At 40.1% G+C, this 19,810-nt stretch overlaps 2 protein-coding genes across 2 annotated transcripts; one reads left to right on the top strand and one right to left on the bottom strand.

The window, feature by feature from the left end:
- Nucleotides 1-14,892: 14,892 nt before the first annotated feature.
- On the bottom strand, nucleotides 14,893-17,308 carry LOC138053463 (ATP-dependent helicase wrn-1-like). Its single transcript, XM_068900092.1, has 3 exons — nucleotides 17,085-17,308; nucleotides 16,581-16,672; nucleotides 14,893-16,130 (listed from the first exon to the last, which is right to left on the bottom strand). The coding sequence occupies exons 1-3, from the start codon at nucleotides 17,306-17,308 to the stop codon at nucleotides 14,893-14,895; spliced, it is 1,554 nt and encodes a 517-aa protein (XP_068756193.1).
- Nucleotides 17,309-17,764: 456 nt separating this feature from the next.
- LOC138053462 (uncharacterized) lies at nucleotides 17,765-19,231 on the top strand. The gene has a single exon (XM_068900090.1). It carries the CDS (start codon nucleotides 17,765-17,767, stop codon nucleotides 19,229-19,231), a length of 1,467 nt encoding a protein of 488 aa, XP_068756191.1.
- The last annotated feature ends 579 nt before the right edge of the window (nucleotides 19,232-19,810 follow it).

The raw sequence follows: 19,810 nt of genomic DNA, 5'->3' as shown, positions 1-19,810 counted from the left end.
TCACGGGTTCCGTGAGTTCCGGAAGTTCCGCGGTCCGCCGTTCCTCCTTTTAGGAACACCCCAGAAAACAAGTCTTACCTGCTTCTACATGTTCCAGCGAGTGTCGAAGACCCCTCAACCTACTTTTGCCTATGTAACCTTTTAGGGATGCCACAGGTATACCGATGATATCTTGCCGTTAGAGAGAATGGGAGACACCATACCATCAGGATTTCGGTGCCCTCAGCATTCTTTGCGTTCCTTTGTGTTTCCCTAGACTTCCAGAGCGAAGGTTGTGAGATGGGGCCTCCGGTTTGTAATTCATCTATTTTTCAGATGAAATTACAAAGAGAGCCTAGAGCACTCTCTTTTCAGTTATTTTTAGAACCCGCCGGGGCTTCCCTCGCGGTTGTTCAAGGGTTCAAGGTTCCATTCGACCAAAAATTCCGAAAAAAACAAATAAGAAATCTAATAGAAATTTGGTAGCCTGCGTAGGAGGCGGCTTGGTGAATTTAAGAAGCTTCTTTCCACCGGGTTGACTTTCGAGTGAACATGCCTACGAGAAAAGCAAGCGAGGGGGGAAGGAGGCGAGGAGAATGAGCGAGAAACCAATCATGTGTGGCGAGCACGGGTTTGATGTCAACTCCCAACCAATCACAGCGCGCCTTGTGTAAACAGTGGCGGTAACACAATTTATTTGCTTGGGAAAAAATTTACAAGATCGAACTGAGATTTCAACTTACCGTAACGTTTGCCTGTCCATGTTTCTACTGGGTGCGATTCGTCGACAATGATATATATATTTATTATTCCACTATTACGCCATTTTACTATATTTGGTCAAGAGAACGCGCAAAATATGAGACAGTATTACACTGTAGTGTCCGGGTTTGACAGGTTTAGAACAGAGCAAATACGGACGGAACGGCAGTTTTTCAATGACAAAAGTTGTTTTCAACGAGATACAAAGCCTGACAATTGAGCTAGTCATCGCTTGTCACTCGTCATTTCAATTATACAATCAAATAAAGGACATTTGGCCAGGTGTTCCGTCCTGTATACATCGTTCGCACGGGCCCTAAAGGACAGATGATGTATTTTTTAGAAACACTCTTACCAGATAAAATTGAATCAAAATAACACCTATTTGTACTGGAATAATAAATCTCTTATTCGATGGTTTAACATATAACACAAGCGGACATTTTGCTCATTGCTGGTATTTTTCCGAGCCCCGCAGGGGCTCGGAAAACTACTACGCAACTCGCAAAAATCGGCGCGTATTATATGTTAAACCATCGAATAAGATGTATATATTACATAGCCGACATTTTTTAGTGAAAGTTATTAGAATGTCATTTCAGCACTTTGAGAAATGCCTTGTCCAATGTATCTTCTGCCGATACGAAAACTAGCTGGAGCTTGCCAATGGATACATCTGCCAGCCGCCAACTTAACGAGGTTGCCGTGGGCCCTGATCCTTCAGCTTCTTTGATCTGGTCACCGATGATACTTCTCAAATTTAAAAGTGTGATTACTAATGCAGAATACGTTTCGCCGGTTACAAAAAGGTGAAATATGAAGCTTTTGCCAAATCAAAGGTGTGATAACTGATGCCATAGGCAGCCCAAGTTCGCGTCACTACAGGCAGCCGTTGAGAATTTAAACACATTATAAGACTTTGTATGGGAAATATAATACCGTCGATTATGAAGCCTAAAAAACGCTCAAGTTAACGTTCATTCAATAAAATGAATAAAACTGACTCACCTCTGGTGTGTTCTTGTGCGTTTTGGAGCTTATTTTACCGTTTCGGGAATTCCGTGTTTTTACTGTTGTAAGACGAAGTCAAGGCAGTACACCAATATTTCGACCTTAAGCTCGCCTAGTCAGCTCAGAGGCGGTTTGCGCCTCGAAAATCCCGGCATCCCAGCCGTGATTTTTTCACGCAGAACTAAAGCCCCATCATTTGCGAACCTCGGTGAATGTTTCGTCGTCAAACATCCCCACGCACTTGGCTGGAAATGAGCATTTTCTGCTTCCGATTCCACGTTAGCTGATAAAAATAACAGCTGATGATTTCCAAATTGTTCACGGAGCTTGGGTCCGAGGTCAAATTAACTCCACCCAATGAGGTACAGTCTTTCATGTACAACACTTACCCCATCCCCACAGCGGCTTCTCGAAAAGCTCCATGGTTACTAGAAGCCGCTGTGGGGATGGGGTAAGTCTTAGAACAGTGAAAACACGGAATTCCCGAAACGGTAAAATAAGCTCCAATACGCACAAGAATACACCAGAGGTGAGTCAGTTTTATTCATTTTATTGAATGAACGTTAAATTGAGCGTCTTTTAGGCTTCATAATCGACGGTATTTTATTTCCCATACAAAGTCTTATAATGCGTTTAAATTCTCAACGGCTGCCTATGAAATATGAAGCTTTTGCCAAATCCCTTGGGAAGGACCGCCAAAATATCACCTGCATTAATTAGTCGTTTTATGTCTTTCTGATCTTATTTAAGAACACCAGAAAATCCAATCTACCGCAAGGAAGGTATGAAAGGGAGAGGTATATTTTGACTGACAGGGGGATTTTTCTGACACTTTATCAGCCAATCAGGAACAATTTTTTCTCCCTTCGTGAGTTTTGAAAATGTTGAGGGGTTGATTGCAGGCGGTTTCTCATTCCTTTTTCTCAGCTCCTTCCCCGTCCCGTTGTCCTTTGACTTTCCTCCAGGTTTTCGCACGGCCATATTCAAAACGATCACTTAAAAGTCAACCCTGGCGAAAAGAAGAGTCTAAGTTCGCCAAATTGCCTGCTTCGCAAGCTAGAAATTGGGGTGCACCTCGCGAAGCTGTCCTAAAATCCAGAGTTCCGGAACAATGGTTCATTCCTCCTCGCGCGCAAGAGCTGTTTGCATTGATTATGATGTGATTGGTTTCGAGCGGCCAACCGAAAAATGCTCTTCCTTTCGGCTTATAGATTATCGAAAGTTTTAACTCAAACGGCCAGGTAAAATGGAAAGGGCCCAATGCTCAACCAAGGGTGCTGACCCATGGGTTAAAACACGATGACTGGAACTCCCTCCCAACTTCTGTCAGGTGGTCGACTATTGAACTATCGAACAGAGAGGGAACGAGCCCAAAGCTACTCCAATAACGAGAAATATCCTTCAAAAGCCAGTGTTGATCTGATGGCGAATGTACTCGATTGACTAAAGCAAGTATATTTGATTGGTTTAATTAACTTTATTTCCATTGTGAATGGACAAACCTTGACAGTGTCATGTCAAATTCGTACAATAACTCGAAAACTCGGCTCTTTTTAGCTTACTGCTTCGAGATTTTTCGACGCACTGATCAAACTTTGACGAGAAAAACGATTGTCGGTCTCGGGGAAAAAAATCAAATCACTTTAAATGTCACTGCAAGCGATGAGAAAGAAATTACAACCGTGGAAGATCGTGTACCCCAAAATGACCAAAGTCTAGATGACAGATCTGCCAGCTACATGTTTCAAGTGCTGCTGGAATTTTTCTCCTACGGCGAGCAGTTGGCTTATTTTATAGTTACTAATACAGTGTATTAATATTCTGTTTTGTAAATCACTCAGGTTAAGTTTCCGTACGACTAAATCTGAAAGTCCTCTCGTAACTTTCTTCACCTTTAAAGACTGCTTATTATTTGTCTTTTTTTTTGGAATATTTTAGGGACATCATTTACTAACAGAATGAATTCGTTTTTTTCCATGTAAAATAACAAAAGGATAACAATACTAAATTGGCTTTGAACTACTGTAAAGTACTAAAACACTAAAAGTCCGAGCTTTCGCCGCTCAACGGCATCATCAGGTAAGGATAAGATGAAATAAAATATTGCGCAAGGGCCGAATAAAAGGAACAAAATTTGTCAATCTACTAATGAGTGAGTGTCACTGTCAGGGGAACCAGTGTGAAAAGAGAGGTATTAAAACAATAGAACAAAAGGTCCGCAAATTCAATACATTCTTCTCGGGAGTTAAGTGTTGGTTTGTTTTTCCACGTGTAAAACGCTTCAAATAGTCGTAGGTTTACAGGGTCGTTTTCCAGTACAATGATTTTAACTTCAATGCCTTTGTAATATTGTTTTGGCATATGCTGAGATGTTTGTTTTTGGATGAATTTTGGCTTTTGAGATGTAACGCGTTCCAAACTAAATTGTGGCATTACATTTTTCAAAAATTCAGACTAATTACTTTAGATTCAGTCGGAAAATAGCTTAGTCTAACGGGTAATCCTGTAATTTCAGGGGTTTCTGCGGAAAAAAGGGAAAAAATGTCAAGAAGACAGCGCGAACTCTCGAGTCATTAGTTCAGTCGATGCCGATTTAGCAGAGGCTATGATTCCACTTGTCATTGAATGATCGTCAGTGCAGACCGCTATTGGAAAACTCCTCGGGAATTCGTTGGATGACATACCTGAGGTGAGTTCATACAAAGATGCGAATATATTCCCCTTCATTTAGAAAAACAATGAACAAAGAATCTCAGTTGTAAAGGCCACACAAGCCTAGTACACATTTGAAAGACTGAACTGGAAATCACAAGACAAGATCATGTTTAAGAGGCAACTATTTTGTTGAAAGTTCAAGATTAGATATACAATATTTTCAAGAAATGGTGTTATTTCAGATAATTTTGCCTAAATAAATTTTCATTGCAGAGAAACTAAGCAAGGAAGTGACAAAGCTGAATTTGCAGACCAGCTAAGAAAGAAAGAGAGAGAGGGAGAGAGAGAAAGAGAGAGAGAGAGAGGAGAGAGAGAGAAAGAGAGAGAGAAAGAGAGAGAGAGAGTGAGAGCTGCTTTGTTTGGAGGCACCCAGTAACATAATTATACGCATTTTTATGTCAATATTTAATTGTTTTTTCTTCAAAAAGGAATTTCACACCTTAATCTGTTTAACTTGCGACCAAGGGTTGTTACTTTTAAGTGGCTGATAGAGAAAGCGGAAATATATATATTAAAGCGTCTTATCGCAAGTTAAATGATGTAAAGAACTACAATGAAACACGTTTGTTTAAGTTGTACCGTCGTAGGTATAATCAACAAGAATGCCCGCGGTCATTGACCCTTTCTTAGCTCAGAGCGCTAAAGGAAAAAGTGGAAACTATTTTGAAAACATAAGGCGGTCTCCAAGTTAGTAAACATCGTTTTTTTTTTTGTAGGATAAGAGTTTAGGGGTGCGAAATTCGGAAGGCATTCTAAGTTAATTAAGTGGTAATCATCGTTTTTTCTCGGATAAGAGTTGAGGGGTCCAAAATTCGGAAAACCTTTCAAGTTAAGTGGTATAATCATCGCTTTTTTGTCGGATAAGTGTTGAGGTCCGAAATTGGGAAGGCATTTTAAGTTAGGTAGTAATGTTATCATAGTTTTTTGTCAGATAAGAGTTGAGGGGTCCGAAATGCGGAAGACCATTCAATGTAACTTGGTAATGATCGTTTTTGCATTGAAAAGTGTAAGGGGTATCCGAAATTCGAAACGTCCTTTTGTAAATACTAAACTGTGTTCTTATATAGTTAGGCTTGCTCACTGGAAGAATAAAATCGTGATTTTTGACGGAATTGTGTTTTTTCAAATCGTGACTCATGTAAACTTAACTGAGACCTTATTTTTCTCCGACGGAACACCCAACTTTGCTTGGATTGGCAAAATTATAGTTGTTCTGCACTGAATTTCTCTAAAATGTAATGCCACAAATTAGTTTGGAACGCGTTATGTTCTTTCACACGGTTAATGTTGGATGGTTACAGTTTTTGCATGTTATCTGGTAAACGGCTTTTCTCAATAAACACAACTTGGTGTGGGGGATGGGGCAATTGTCTCTTGTGCATGTACGCTTCGTGATTTTGTGAGAAAGGGCTTTTCTTAGGGTATATATATGACTTATGTGCGATGCGTAGAGGGTATGCCCTCTTTACGGAAGTTGTTAGTGATCTTGTGGTCTAGCCTTTCGGAGATGTAGAGGATCTTCAGGTATGACCATTCTGTGTTGGAAAGGAAAGAGTTGTTAAAAATAGATTTGACATACATTATGTGGCGGAAAGAAAGTCACGTGTAAAAGAAGGACTTAGTCTGAGTTTTGATCGATCGTCGTATCGCTTCGAGTGTCAAGTTGAGTATTGAGTTTTAGATTTCAACCGTGCTTAAGGCCTGAAACGGTCATTCACCAGGAAATGAATTAAATATACCATAAAGATTCATTACATGGTCCTTTCGAGTCGGAGGAAATACAAGAAGGAGTAGAACAACAAAGCTATTGCCGTCATCGAAGGATTTTTTGAATTGGAAAAAGGCGAAGTCTACTAAAAAAGGGTGTTTATGGACATAAAGCGTCATGAATATCGACAAGAACAGGAAAATACGAGATGCACATAGGGCCTTTGTGTACAAAAGAGTGGGGAATGTGGAAAAAATTTTGACAGAACACGTGGGAGATTTAACGTCGTTCAGGGAAAAGTTAACGGCTCTGAAAGCCTTGTTGACCGAAAAATTGGAAACGACCAAAAAGCTGGATGAAACAATATTAGACCTCAGCAAACCAAAGGAACTGGAGAAAGAAATAGAAGATTCTGGTGAGTTTTGTGAGCACGTTTACAGTATTTTAGCGAAAATCGATTTGAGTTTGGAGAAAGGGAAACATGGCGAACACACACAGGCCAATGCGACAAATCAGAAAAGTAGTAGTACCAGAAATACCGAAAGCGCAAAAGTGAAACTACCTTAACTCGAACTCAAATCATTTTCGGGAAATTATCAAGAATGGCAGGGTTTCTGGGACACATTTCAATCTGCTGTCGATGGAAATACTGGCATCTTGGCCATTGGAAAATTCACCTATCTGAACAGTTGTGTAACGAGCAATGCTGAATCCGCCATTGCTGGACTGCCTCTGACCGCAGACAATTATAAAGTAGCCATTGACATTCTTAAGGACCGCTTTGCTAAACCGCAGTTGCTGATATCAAATTATATGGATGCCTTATTGAAACTTCCGTCTGTCAATTCAGTGCATGAAACAGAAATTACGTGAATTTTTTGACAAGATTGAAATCAATATTAGAGGTTTGAATGCGTTAGGAGTTGAATCACGGTCCTTTGGGAATTTATTGGTCCAAGTCGTGATGGAAAAAAATCCCCTCAGAGTTACGAGTTGTTGTAAGCCGTAAGTTTGGCAGTGAGGAATCATGGAATCTTGATGCCTTGTGAGTGCACTGAAAACTGAGTTGGAAGCCAGGGAAAGACTGATGTACTGTAATGAAAACAAGTGGTGCAAATGCCAATACACCCAGGTTTGAACAGTACAGAGCAAGAAGCAAACAACCCCATTCTGCCTTAGACTGCAAAACAGTCGTTTTCTTCCATTTTCGGAAGGCGCGAAGTGCCGTAAGCGTGATCCTCCCTTGTGAAGCGCGCGAGCCTCACACGCCCGTAGGGCGTGTGAGGCGAGAAACCGACTGTCGGCTTTTGATACAACGAATTTGTTCTAAGCAGGGGTTCGAATAATGTCACTAAGGTGCCAGTAATCGTTTGACAGCTCCGACCACATCTTAAATTTCATACACTGTATGCCCTTTTTTCGCGGGAAATTAGTTGTGTTGTCATGTTCGGACGTTTTATCTTCGCTATTCAGTTTGCGCGAAGTTTCTAGACTGCAAAACAGTCGTATTTTTGGCGAACGCAAGCAACGCGTGTATTCAGTGGAGTTTCGGAAAGTTTTGGAAAGGACAGGCGTTTGTTTTTTTCTGTAAAAAATGTAGGATGTGTCCTTGTTAAAGAGAAATGTGTTCAATGAGTCAAACAACACCGAAAAAACCCGCCTCGCGTAGAGGAAGAAAACCAAAAGAAGCGACAGCGTCTGACAATTGCAGATTGTGCAGTTGTTGTTTTAAAACGCAGTTTGGAAATTCAGTTAAGCCTGGATGGATAACAACCGAAAACATCTTTACCGCGCCACAGAGAAATGGAAAGACTTTGCCAATGTTGGCTGAGATATTCCGAGTCGAGCTGTCTCTTCACCTTGAAGAAAAGAACTCGCTTTCTTGAAGAGTCTGTTCGCCGTGTGGGACGAAGGTTAGGAATTGTGCCGCTATGCTTTCTTTTATTAAAGATAAATTAAATAAGCCAAATCCAGTTTTAACCACGACTGCTGACGACCACGCCACAAATGGAGAGCAGGAGGTTTTGCGATTGAAGCGAATGAGTTAATCCCCGCATTGTTCACAGGACAAAAAGTCTTCGCGTGTACCAACACAGCAAGCGCCATTACATGTATTTCCCGAACAGCCAGAGTTCGCCGATCGTTGGCAACTGACTACGAAGAGTCGGAAGACATGGAAAATTCTCTCCCAGAGTTTCGTGCAGCGATACACATCCCGCAACGGAACAAGCCCGCCGAAACTTCAGTTGTTGTTGAAAATAATTATGCCAATTGCACGAAAAGGTCTGAATACGAAGGCAGCGAGATTGGAAATTTGGTCAAGTACATCACACGCAAGGAATGGAAAGCTGTACTAAACATCATTTTTAAAATGAAGGAAATTCAAAATGTTTTGCCTTGGGCTGTTCAAAGCACAATCAATCGCGAGTTTGACTTTTATTGTAAGTCCCCGAACTCGTTAAAGAAAACTTCGCCGGAAGATCTGAAAAATCTGTCACATACCGCGATAGCGAATGAAGTCATAAACAAATGCCCCATTTGGTTTGCATGTGCGAGAGGAGCTTGTGCCAAAGTGTCGAAACCTAGTGATTTTAAAATTTCAAACGCCATTGCTCTGTCTACTGCAATTGTGGCACGGTGCAGAAACAATAAACTGTCTGCAGTAGCTCACCGAATTTCAGCTATTTTAATTCACAGCGGTGCCAAAAGTTCTGACTTTACAAGATTGAATCGACTTGGTATTTGCATGTCACACGATCAAACAATCAAAAAGCAAGTGGAAATGGTAGAATCCTATGATGCTAAGATCTTATCGTGGAAACAGGAAGTAGAAAGTCGTGAGTTTGCTTTCTGAAGTCATAGAAAAGCAATCAAATGAAGGCATTGTAGACTTGTCGCGGGCTACTCTTCAGGAGTACAGCAATTTTTTTTCGAAAGGTTTTGAGAAGTGTGTGACTCTTTTGGAAGAGAAGTCGGCTTTTTCGGGTCGAGCATCAGCAGAAGACGTCAAGGAAATACTTGCGACGGAGAATTCCAAAGATCGGAAGACGTACAGGTGAGAATTATTTCGAATTAGTCAAGACTATAATTACACGCTACGATTTGACGGTCGTATTAGTGGGCGTTTTCACAGGTGTGTTTGAATCGCGTGTACAACAATTTCCTAACGTAACTTTTTTTTTTTGCGAGGCAAAATCGGGCCCACAAACGTTTTGTGTAAAAGCTATAAGAACGCAGCAAGTTAAATAGGCTTAGCTATATATTTTTGTGTGGTTGAGCGTTCGATTTTATTTCTGTCTCCATTGTGTTCATATTTTAAACTCAGCTTACTTCATTTCCTTTGTAGACAAATGTGATGTAAAACATTTTTTTCTTAGTAATATTGAAAATAACATTTTTATGCCAGTTAAAAATAATTGACAAATTTCCAGAAAAATGAGTCCAGCCAAGCAATAGTTAAAAGAAGATAGACCTCAAAACAGGCCAGTTATATGAAACGAATATATAAACATTGTTGTACTCATTTTAAGCAACCGCGAGAATTTTTTTATCGACTTTAAGAATTGTGGATGACAACATTGATATGAGCATCCAAGCACGTTTACCACCAAAGGGACATGGAACCAAGTCAATTCACTGGACCCATCAGTTTGCTGTCGAAGACCGGGTGAAAACACCGTATACTCTTGAGGAAGTACGCCCACAGTGCAACCCGAAAGACCTGCCATTATCTCAGCACTTGCCAAACAAGGACATCCAGGAGTCATTCAGGCGAGAATGTTCAGTATTGATTGGCCGTGTACTTGTGAAGTACTATGCACCATTTACCATATTCAGAGATGTTATTATCCACCATCTGCCTCATCCATTTTTGGAAGACGCATCAAAGAAATCAAACATTGTGAGTATTTATAAAAACTCTAAAGGAATATGTAAAGCAATTATGTAATAAATGTCATTAGCCTAGATACAAAGGTGATTATACAAAATCGCGCGCTCTCATTGGCTCGCTATCTCGGATTATCAGTCGATAATCACCTCGACGGACAAAATGGCTGCCAGTAGTCGTTTTGCCACTGTGAGTGTAGATGATTTTGCGTTGAAACAATTTTTTTTTCTATTTTTTGAAATAATCACCTGTGTATTTATACTAATGACATTTATTACAAGGCTCAGTGATTATCGGTGAATATTCACCTCGACGTCGTCTCGGTGATTATGCACCGATAATCACTTCGGCTTCGGTGAATAATTGTTAAATAACAAGAAAACAACAAAAAACATTAAAACGTAACAATATAGTTTTTGAACTTATTTTTATTGTCATATACTTCATCAGTGGTCACAGTCATATCCTTTTATGATGCTGATAGTTACTCATGACCTAAGCTTCTTATTCCCTTGTAGTGTATCAAAAGAGTCCTATGTATTTTCTTTTGCTATGAGAATATTTTTGATGCTTTCCTTTTCCAGAATTCTCATAATCAAAAAAAACTTGTTGCAAGGAAAGCAATGCTCTGAAATTCAATTGCTTAACTTACAGAACTGTCTTGGTCTTGAGTTTTTTAATTCCAATATTGCTGGAGAAATGGTACAGTTAATGATGAAGTACCAGCAGCATTATGTTCCATTGACCGATGTAGGATCAAATCAGGGCGAAATTCTGGAGCCCATATTCTTTGATGGTGATGCTCTAACAGAAGAACGTGCCAGAAATGCTCAGTGGATGTTTAAAGATGGTGATTCCAGAATTGACCGTCTTGAAGGCCTCGATCCAGTACACACAGATTGGCATATTAAGGTTAAACAATATGAGGTAATATAACAAGATTTGTAAAGCTATATTAGCTAAATGATTGATGTGCATGATTAAACTGGAGTCAAACTGAGTGTGCTACGTAGGTGGGGAGATCCTTCCCTGTTGAGCACTGTCATGTGCTTGATTAATTGTTTTCTCGTTTAGCTTGAGTACAAGACTTTCTTCAGGGCAAGTTCTGCCCAAGAAATCGGAGCCACGTGTTCCATGAACCGTACTGGGAAAACAAATGCAAAGAAAGGCCCACATGACGAGTACAATGCATTTCGTGATTTTCATGACAGAGAAATCGAAGCACACATTTTGGCATCATTCCTGACCCACATTGGAGCGACAAGCCTAAAAGGTCAGTTTGAAGTAACGTTAGTGCAGGGGCAGATCCATACATTAATTTTTCACCAAAAAAGCACAAAGAATTTTTGACAAAAGCTAACCCTGGTCCCCCAACTCAACCCGTAACATCCTATGGATGTTTCCCCCTCCCCAGTGAAAGAATTATGTTTCATATTAATGACTTCTTAATAATTCATTTTAAGAATTGCCAAGTAGTTTCCATGATCGGTTTCCGGCAGAATCCGACACTGCAACTGCTAGAAGACAGTGGCTCAATGCCATCATTGATGAGTACATGACCCAGTTTGTATTAGATGGAACCGTCAATAGAGACTTAGTTGTGGTTGCTGATGAAGTTGATCGCCTCCACAGCAATGAGATTAATGGTTACAGATGCAGAGCACCTGGTTGTGAAATGACCTACAAGTCCCATGCGTGGCGAGTCCAGTAGGTGGCTAATGGCACAAGGTGTAATTCTAGTTTAATTCAAGATAGTCGATTTTAATAATTTATTATTTAGAGCTTAGCATTTTCAGTTAATTCAAAGCAATTTTCCTTACAGCCATGAACTACCTGAACATGAAGACCTTTGCGTGCCAGACACACCACCCCATGAAGAAAAGGATAGTGAAGGGTACTTCAGATGCAGTGCAAGATGTGGCTTAGTGTTCAAGACAAAAGCCTCAATGAACAGGTATAGTCAGTCCCCTATCTTATTGGCCAGAAGTTATATTTTTTATGTTACCACTCGAGCTCCTTAATAATTTCCTAAAAGCTTGCCTTAAAGTGCTTGGTGCCAACATGAACGAAAATAATGCGCAAAGGGTTGCATTAAGCCTCGAAACCCTGGAGCGTATTCTAGACTCAGTTGACAATGATTGCAACTGGGAAGTTAAGGCCAGAGCACGCAGTGTGAAGAGTCCAGAAGAGACTGTCTTTCAGATTTTTCAAGACCTTAACCACATTAAAGCATTCCAACAGACCCCCGGGAGAAAAGGACACCCCTCCTTTGCCAATTTTGCTCCAAGTATCCCAGGAAAAGTAGATTATAGCAAATTGTATCATAATATGAAAGAAAAATTAATCTCTGGAGCAATAATCTATGATTCCTAAATTTATTCATGTTCAAATTACCTCTGCCGCAAAATAAATATATATATTTAGTTGCAGGATAAAATAGTAACTGGCAATTGACAAGGAAGGACAAACATGCATTTTTAATCAGAAGACCCGAATTGCTAATATTATTATGAGATTATCAACTGAAAAATAGACCATCGCCCAGAATGCCGCGACACATCCGGGTACTTTTTATGCGTGCCGGCGCTAAAATTCAAAATTGATTAGAGAAAGGTGCGCGTAATGACAAAGAATACGGCCAATAAGCGGCTACCAGCGTGTACGTTTTTCTGTTTCACCAACATATTAATTCCCCTGGCCAAGTACCAGTATATGGAATTTGTAGAGAAAGGATCAATAAATGATTCTGAACAAAATTTGTTTTTTAAGGTCTCTACAAGTATTATCAAATTTGCTTTGAAAATCGACTATTTTGGGAGCCTTGTAGTATGGAAGCTGTACTATAAGCGGAATATTCCGACGAGCTGATCGGTTAAGTTTACGGTCAGCATATGGAAAAGTTAGTACCGGGTGTCGGAAAAGCTCCTGCAAATTTTCGCTGGTTTACGACAGCTACAAGTACTATCGAAATGCGGTTTTCTGAACACCCTCGTCAACCTTCCGCTAATTTGCCTTTTGGAGGCTGTTCGGGAGAATGATTGACTGATTTTGAAACTCCCGCGAGTAATAATAATATGCAGAACTCCGCCTCCCAAAACAATAGCACGCAAATTAGGCCATTACAGTGCTAAGTGTTCGATGCCCTCCAGTTCAACTTACAGAAAATCGGTTCCATGTTATCGTCGAGTTGCCGCGTCAGAGTGGATAGAATTTTGAATAATTATTTCACAAACAATGGACAACAATGTTACCCATCGCTTGCCTTTTCTTTTTTGTTTCGGCTCGGTTTCGAACATAAATGCCATTTATTTTATTTTCCTCACCGTCTTACGAATAGAAAAGACCTGTGTTGTCTTTAAAATTCTAAACAACGTGCAGACAAGAAACCGATCGAGTAAAAGACTTGATCTAATGAATTGCTTTTACCGGTCGAGCGGTAAAAAAGGACAACAATGAAATAGAAGCAAGTGTTTCGCGCACCGCACTTTCACTTTGGCTACGCTTAGAAAGAAGAATGTTTTGTGGGAAAACATTTCGCTGCCGCACTCAGACCATTCCGAGTGTGACATGTCAAAAAAAAAAATAAGAAGAACGAGAAGAAGGCTGAATGTTCTTGCACACGACTTTGTTGACAAAACCCTTTGTGAAGAGCGTGTGCCGCCTTTCAATTAGGGCGCTATTGCTACTTCACATGAGATCTTTTGATTGACAGTCACCGATTCATTAACGAGTGCAGTCGGAATTCCGAAATCTTTATCTATACAATAATTATTCCGCGCATTGAAAAACTGGGCTCTGTAAGTACATGTCGCCCAAGACAATAGCATTCTGGGCGATGCAGAATAATATTCCATATGGATACATGTTAGGTTAAAGATGATCACCTGAAGCTTTCAAGAGAATAACAATGAAAGTGACAATATTATTGACATGAAGAGAATGCAAAAGGTACTTTGGATTCTTCTCTTTTGTACATACTGGATGTGAATATTTGCATTGAACTGATTTATTATAAAACAATTCACTAACAGGGAAAGTCAGTTTGCATTTGTGCCTCTACAAAAATCAATGAGCCCAGTTGTTCTACAACCATAATCTCCTTGTACCAATTTCGATGTGCTCAGGGGTAGCCAAGTTACCGCGATCCCAGCAATTTCCGTTTTTTTTTCCATATAAACAATCCAGGGCGGGCAACTGGGATACATTTGTTTTTAGCAAAATAGATGCGAAGACAACCAAAATGGCATACTTAAGTTTTGCTTGTATCTATTTCCACTGGATTTAGTGGGCATTACTAATAATTGGTTGAATATGTGGAATAACTTTCTCTTAACTAATCAGAGCATACTGTAAAATTTAACGATAAAAATTTGCGACAAAACGTTGCTTAATAACATTGTAACGTCGAAACGTCGTCAATTTTAGCTCTTTGTAGCTTTTTATCGTTTAATTTTAACTTTTTTAAATCTTACAATGTTATTAAGCAACGTTTTGTCGCAAGTTTTTATCGTCAAATGCTTTTCTAAGTCACTTCTACGTATACTGTAAAATCTCATGTAAAATCCCGTTTTATCTTGTCGTTCGGAGACTAATTTTCCACTTTGCGAATATACCTCCCACTAAATAAGCATTCCCCCCCCCTAACCCCCTACCCCCCATTTATAAGTCCACTCAAAAGCCCTTAAAAAGTTATATAGGCCCAGGGCTTTGACATGAGATTTTACGGTATAGTACAAAAAAACGCAAACATGAATTAATTTCAGTGATACAATGCTCTTGCATACCATTTGCAAGCTTTTGATTGGTTACATACATGTAGGCAACATTCCTAAGGGTTTTCTAGTTCTTCAACATTTACCCTGTCATCGTCTTCAAAACACAAAGAGTTGGGTTCCTCAAAGTAGTCCTCAATGTCACACAATCTTGTTACCTGTACATGGCTAGATGTGGAACTGGTAGAGACCGTTATTTGCATCAGTTCTTCAATACCGGGAATGTCGTCGAAGATTTCATGCAAAATTTCAAGAACTACAAAAGCATGCTCTTCAGAAAACAGTGGGAACGAAGCCATGAGGTAGTCCTGTGTAGCACAGTGTGCACAGTCACTCACAATTGCTTCTATAAGTTCAATTGAAAACCCATGGGTGCTAACAGGATCAAAAGCTGGCGATCCTGTTGAGTCAAACCGCTCCTTAAGACCAATAAGAGCAGATCTTAGGGCTTCTTTGTCTTCAGGGTACACATTCCTTTCAAACAGTGAAGTGTAAGTGGTAGAGTTGACACTGTCCTCATGATCAAATGGCTGGGGAATCCTGCTGCATCTGTCGCCACTGCATTTACAATCCTGCTCACACATGGAGCAACACTCGTGCATGGGTGTAACAGATTCAACATCTGGCTTAAATGGCACGAAAATTGCTTTCCTGAGACAACCATCTGTTTTCATGAAATCTTTGACACCTTTTTCACATGCTGCCAACTGTTGACCATAATAAATGGTGATATCATCAGCCTTTTCACCATTCCTTCCTGCCCCTCCAACCTCTTGAATGTGGTCCACTAAGGACCTTGCTGGACCATAATGAACAACATACTTGGTGTCAGGGAAATTCACTCCCATGCTGAGAGCAGAGGTGGCAATCACAACCCTTACACATCCAGAGTCACTTTTAAATGAATCCATTAATCTCTTTTTGTATTTGGGAAGCGTCAATGAATGGAAAATGCCAACTACTTTGTTTTCTGGTACTTGAGGCCTTCCAGGTACATACACTGCATTTCCTAACATTGCAAACAAATTTCCAACTACTGAGGCAACATTTGTCATTGTGTTACAGAAAATAATAGTTTTAGGAGTTGCAAGACCTTGCGTTTTAATCATGTCAGCAATCCACTCAAAGTTGCAATGATACTGCTCCCTTTTAACCTTCATCACAGTAAATTTGATGTTGCTCCGCTCGGGAGAAAGTGTGATGCAGTGGACATCTGGTCTCAAAGACAACATGTGACGGATCTTTCTTCTCAGTTTTATATCTACTCTACCAGTGAGAGCCAAAACTGGAATTCCTACCAACAGAAGGAAAATGAATAGGATTATAATTAATCTAATTCGATCAGACGAATAAAAATAACTACTAATAGCTACATTCTCACATATGACATGTGCCTGTAAATGTCCATTGTAGTATATTCTGGGGAAGAATATATCTAATTTTCCCTGGTTGGGCATTTGCATTCTACACTCTTCACACTGGGGATTTCATATGCATAAGCTGACACTGACAAGAAAACGAGAAAGGCCGGGGGAAGGGAAGCTTTTTAGATGTAGGCTTACCCATAACAGCATGTGATTAATAAATCAAAAAAAATAATGCAAGAGAGGTTAAATAAAAATTTATTGCCCTCGCTCCAGCACATTTTACCGAAAAAACAATCCCGCAAAGAGTTGAGTGGTGATGAACTGCATGTTAGTGGCTATCCTCTCAATGTACAGAAATTATTGTAAGAATGTTATACCCATCGCACTTTCCATTTGGCTATCGAATCCTCGCAACGTGAAATTTGTTAGATCTGAACAGATCACAGTGAAAATAAAAATGTACTTACCACTACAGAAAGATCTCAACACTGAAAAGTTTTCATACTGCTCTCTGAAAGGCTTTATCGATTTTTTCTTTGATTTTGAATCGATTCCCTTATAGCAAAAAAATACATTGCAGCAATAAAAGTCAGGTCACATAATTTTGATGTAGTTTAGTGAAATCCAGGCAATTCAGTTCGTTAGTATATAGAACTCGAACATGACAAGAATCGATCGATAATATCGTATTGTTGATCGCATGTAACGATAGAAACACACGAAATAGCCAAGTGTAGCATGAGTAGATTCGACTGGATGCTGTGTATGTGACAACATAGTGTGAAAAACGAGAAATCTATGAACATTTAACACAATAATTCGGAGGGCATCCAGGTTTTGGCAAACACTAAGGAAAGAAAAAATTCAAATCAAACGCTTACCATGTGTAAACAGTGTGCGATTCGTCCACAACAATGAGGGACAACGAGTGGCGGAAAGGGCAGTCTTCTTTCAACAAGGCGGTGAACTGCTCTTTCAATGCTTGTTCAGGAGTGGCATAAACTACCTGGACTTCGCCATTCCTGATGGAATTTAAAGTCTCCCCGTAAAACCTTAGTTCAGCGGCAGAAAGGCTAAACTCATTCGATGTTATCTGCTCTTCCATAATGCTTTTGAGCGGACAAATGACAATAATTGTCGGGCGTTCGACTGAAGATGCATTTGACGAGTTAGATGCTCTTTTTTTCACTCACAGGCAGTGAGGAATTTACTCAACAATGTGTTTTTTGCATGAAGAATCACAAATCCATTAACTGCATGACCATCACTGAACCGAAAGCTAGGAGAACAATACTGAGACGAAATGGCAAGTGTTTTGAGTGCCAGAAGGGTAGCCATATCTCCACAAATTGTCCGTCAAAGGCAAAATGCTTTAACTGTGAAGGTAGACACCATGTAACCATTTGTGAAAGAATAAGGAACATTCCAACATCCAGGAATGTAGTTAGTGACGAGGCAACACCACATGGATCTGGATCATCTCAAGATAGGAGCAGAGAAGCTGGAACTTCAGCAATACACGTTAGCAACAATGCCAACTTTGTGTTGTTACAGGTAGCCCATGCAAGCTTTTGTTTGTAGAACTGACAACCAACAACTTGGGTTGGATGTCAAGGTGATATTTTATTCCTGTAGCCAGAGAGCATACATATCTAGTAAGGGATGTGAGGAAAGGAACGTACCAACCATTTGTAAGGAGACACTTTTGATCAAAACATTTGGAGATTACTCAGCCTCTGTAAAGGAATGTGATGTTGTGCAATTGTGTGTCAGAACATTGGATGAAATGAATGTGTATATCACCTCATATGTTGTACCAGTAATTTGCAGCCCAGTGTCTAATCAACGGTCTCGAACCAAGTTGGAATGCTTCCCCTACTTGCAGGGTCTACAACTTGCATGTGATACAAGTGATTCTGTCAGTGTTGATGTGCTGATAGGAGCAGATTATTACTGGTCGTTCTTTATTGGGAACATCATTAAAGGAGATCCCTATGGACCAGTAGCCCTTGAAACCAATTTAGGTTGGGTTTTATCAGGACCAATTATGTGCTCACCATTGACAAGATCATGCACTGTGAATCTGAGTTCCACGCATATGTTAAAGATAGAGTTCACAGAGATAAGTGATATGAAGGATGATCTGCAGAAATTTTGGGACTTACAAAATTTGGGCATTAAGGAACATGAAACTTCAGTCTATGACAAGTTCTCAAATGACATCACATTTACTGGAAAGAAATACCAGGTCAAGTTACCTTTCAAGGATAATCAACCCATGTTACCAGACAATTATACAGTGGCATTGCGTAGACTGACAACAACAATCAAGAAGCTCAAGAACCAACCAGAAATTCTGAAGCAGTATGATGGTGTGATTAGAGAGCAACTGCACAGTGGTGTGGTTGAAATGGTACGACAAGATCAAATACCACCGCCTGGAGATGTCCACTATCTTCCACACAGGCCAGTTGTGAGACTTGACAGAGATGCAACTAAGGTGAGAGTTGTATACGATGCCTCATCTAAAGTGTTTAGGCCTAGTTCAAATGACTGTCTGCACATTGGACCTTCTCTTTATCCCTTGTTATTTGACATTTTGCTTAGGTTTAGAGTCCATGAAGTTGTCCTAACTGCAGACATTGAGAAGGCGTTTTTGAACATTGAGATTGATCCTGAACACAGGAACTTTGTGAGATTTTTATGGGTTGAAGATCCGAATAAGGAAAGTCCAGAAGTCAAGGTACTACGTTTTGCACGTGTGGTGTTTTGTGTAAACTCAAGTCCTTTCATTCTAAATGCCACAATGAGACACCATTTGAACACATGTTTGCCAGTGGACAGTGCACTTGCAAGAGACCTGTTGAAGCCTTTATATGTTGATGACTATGTGTCTGGAAATGGTGACGTGGATAGTGCGTTCAAATTGGCTAAGAAGATAAAGCTCTGTCTTAAGTCAGGAGGCTTCAATATGAGAAAGTGGATTAGCAATTCAGAACGTCTGCTGAATTTTACTGGAACAAGATGAGGCTTTCAGTGACGACTTTGAAAAGAGCAATAGAGCTAGAGTGGAAGATGAAGATGAAAGCTTCTCTAAATCAGTTGAAAAGGAGCAAAGGGTTTTGGGAATGCTTTGGAACCCAACCCAAGATGAACTGATTTATGATCTGAACAAGACATTGGGAGATGTAGATGCCCAACCAGCAACAAGAAGATTGATTCTCAGTACAGCTACAAGGTTTTTTGACCCCTTGGGGTTGATAGCTCCGGTCATTCTTCCATTCAAGATGATGTTTCAGAAACTTTGCAAGGCTGGAAAAGACTGGGACGAGTTGGTCGATGCTGAACTCAATCACCAGTGGCTGGCGACTCTATCGGATTTGAGACAGGCTGGAAGAGTGAGCTTTAAGAGGTGTTATGGTAAGGGATTGAATGGAGACAAGGTCAATTCAGTCCAACTTCACTGTTTTGCTGACGCATCGGAAAAGGCTTATGGAGCTGTGGTCTACATGAGAGTAGAGTATGAGGCGAGGGTGAAATGTCAGAGAGTATCTTCGAAGACAAGAGTTGCACCTTTAGCTAAACAAACTATCCTTCGTCTGGAGTT

The sequence above is a fragment of the Montipora capricornis genome, chromosome 6, assembly GCF_036669925.1.
Source record: "Montipora capricornis isolate CH-2021 chromosome 6, ASM3666992v2, whole genome shotgun sequence".
Classification (NCBI taxonomy): Eukaryota; Metazoa; Cnidaria; class Anthozoa; order Scleractinia; family Acroporidae; genus Montipora; species Montipora capricornis.
Note: the sequence above shows the minus strand (reverse complement) of the source record. Positions and strands in the feature narration are given on the sequence as shown.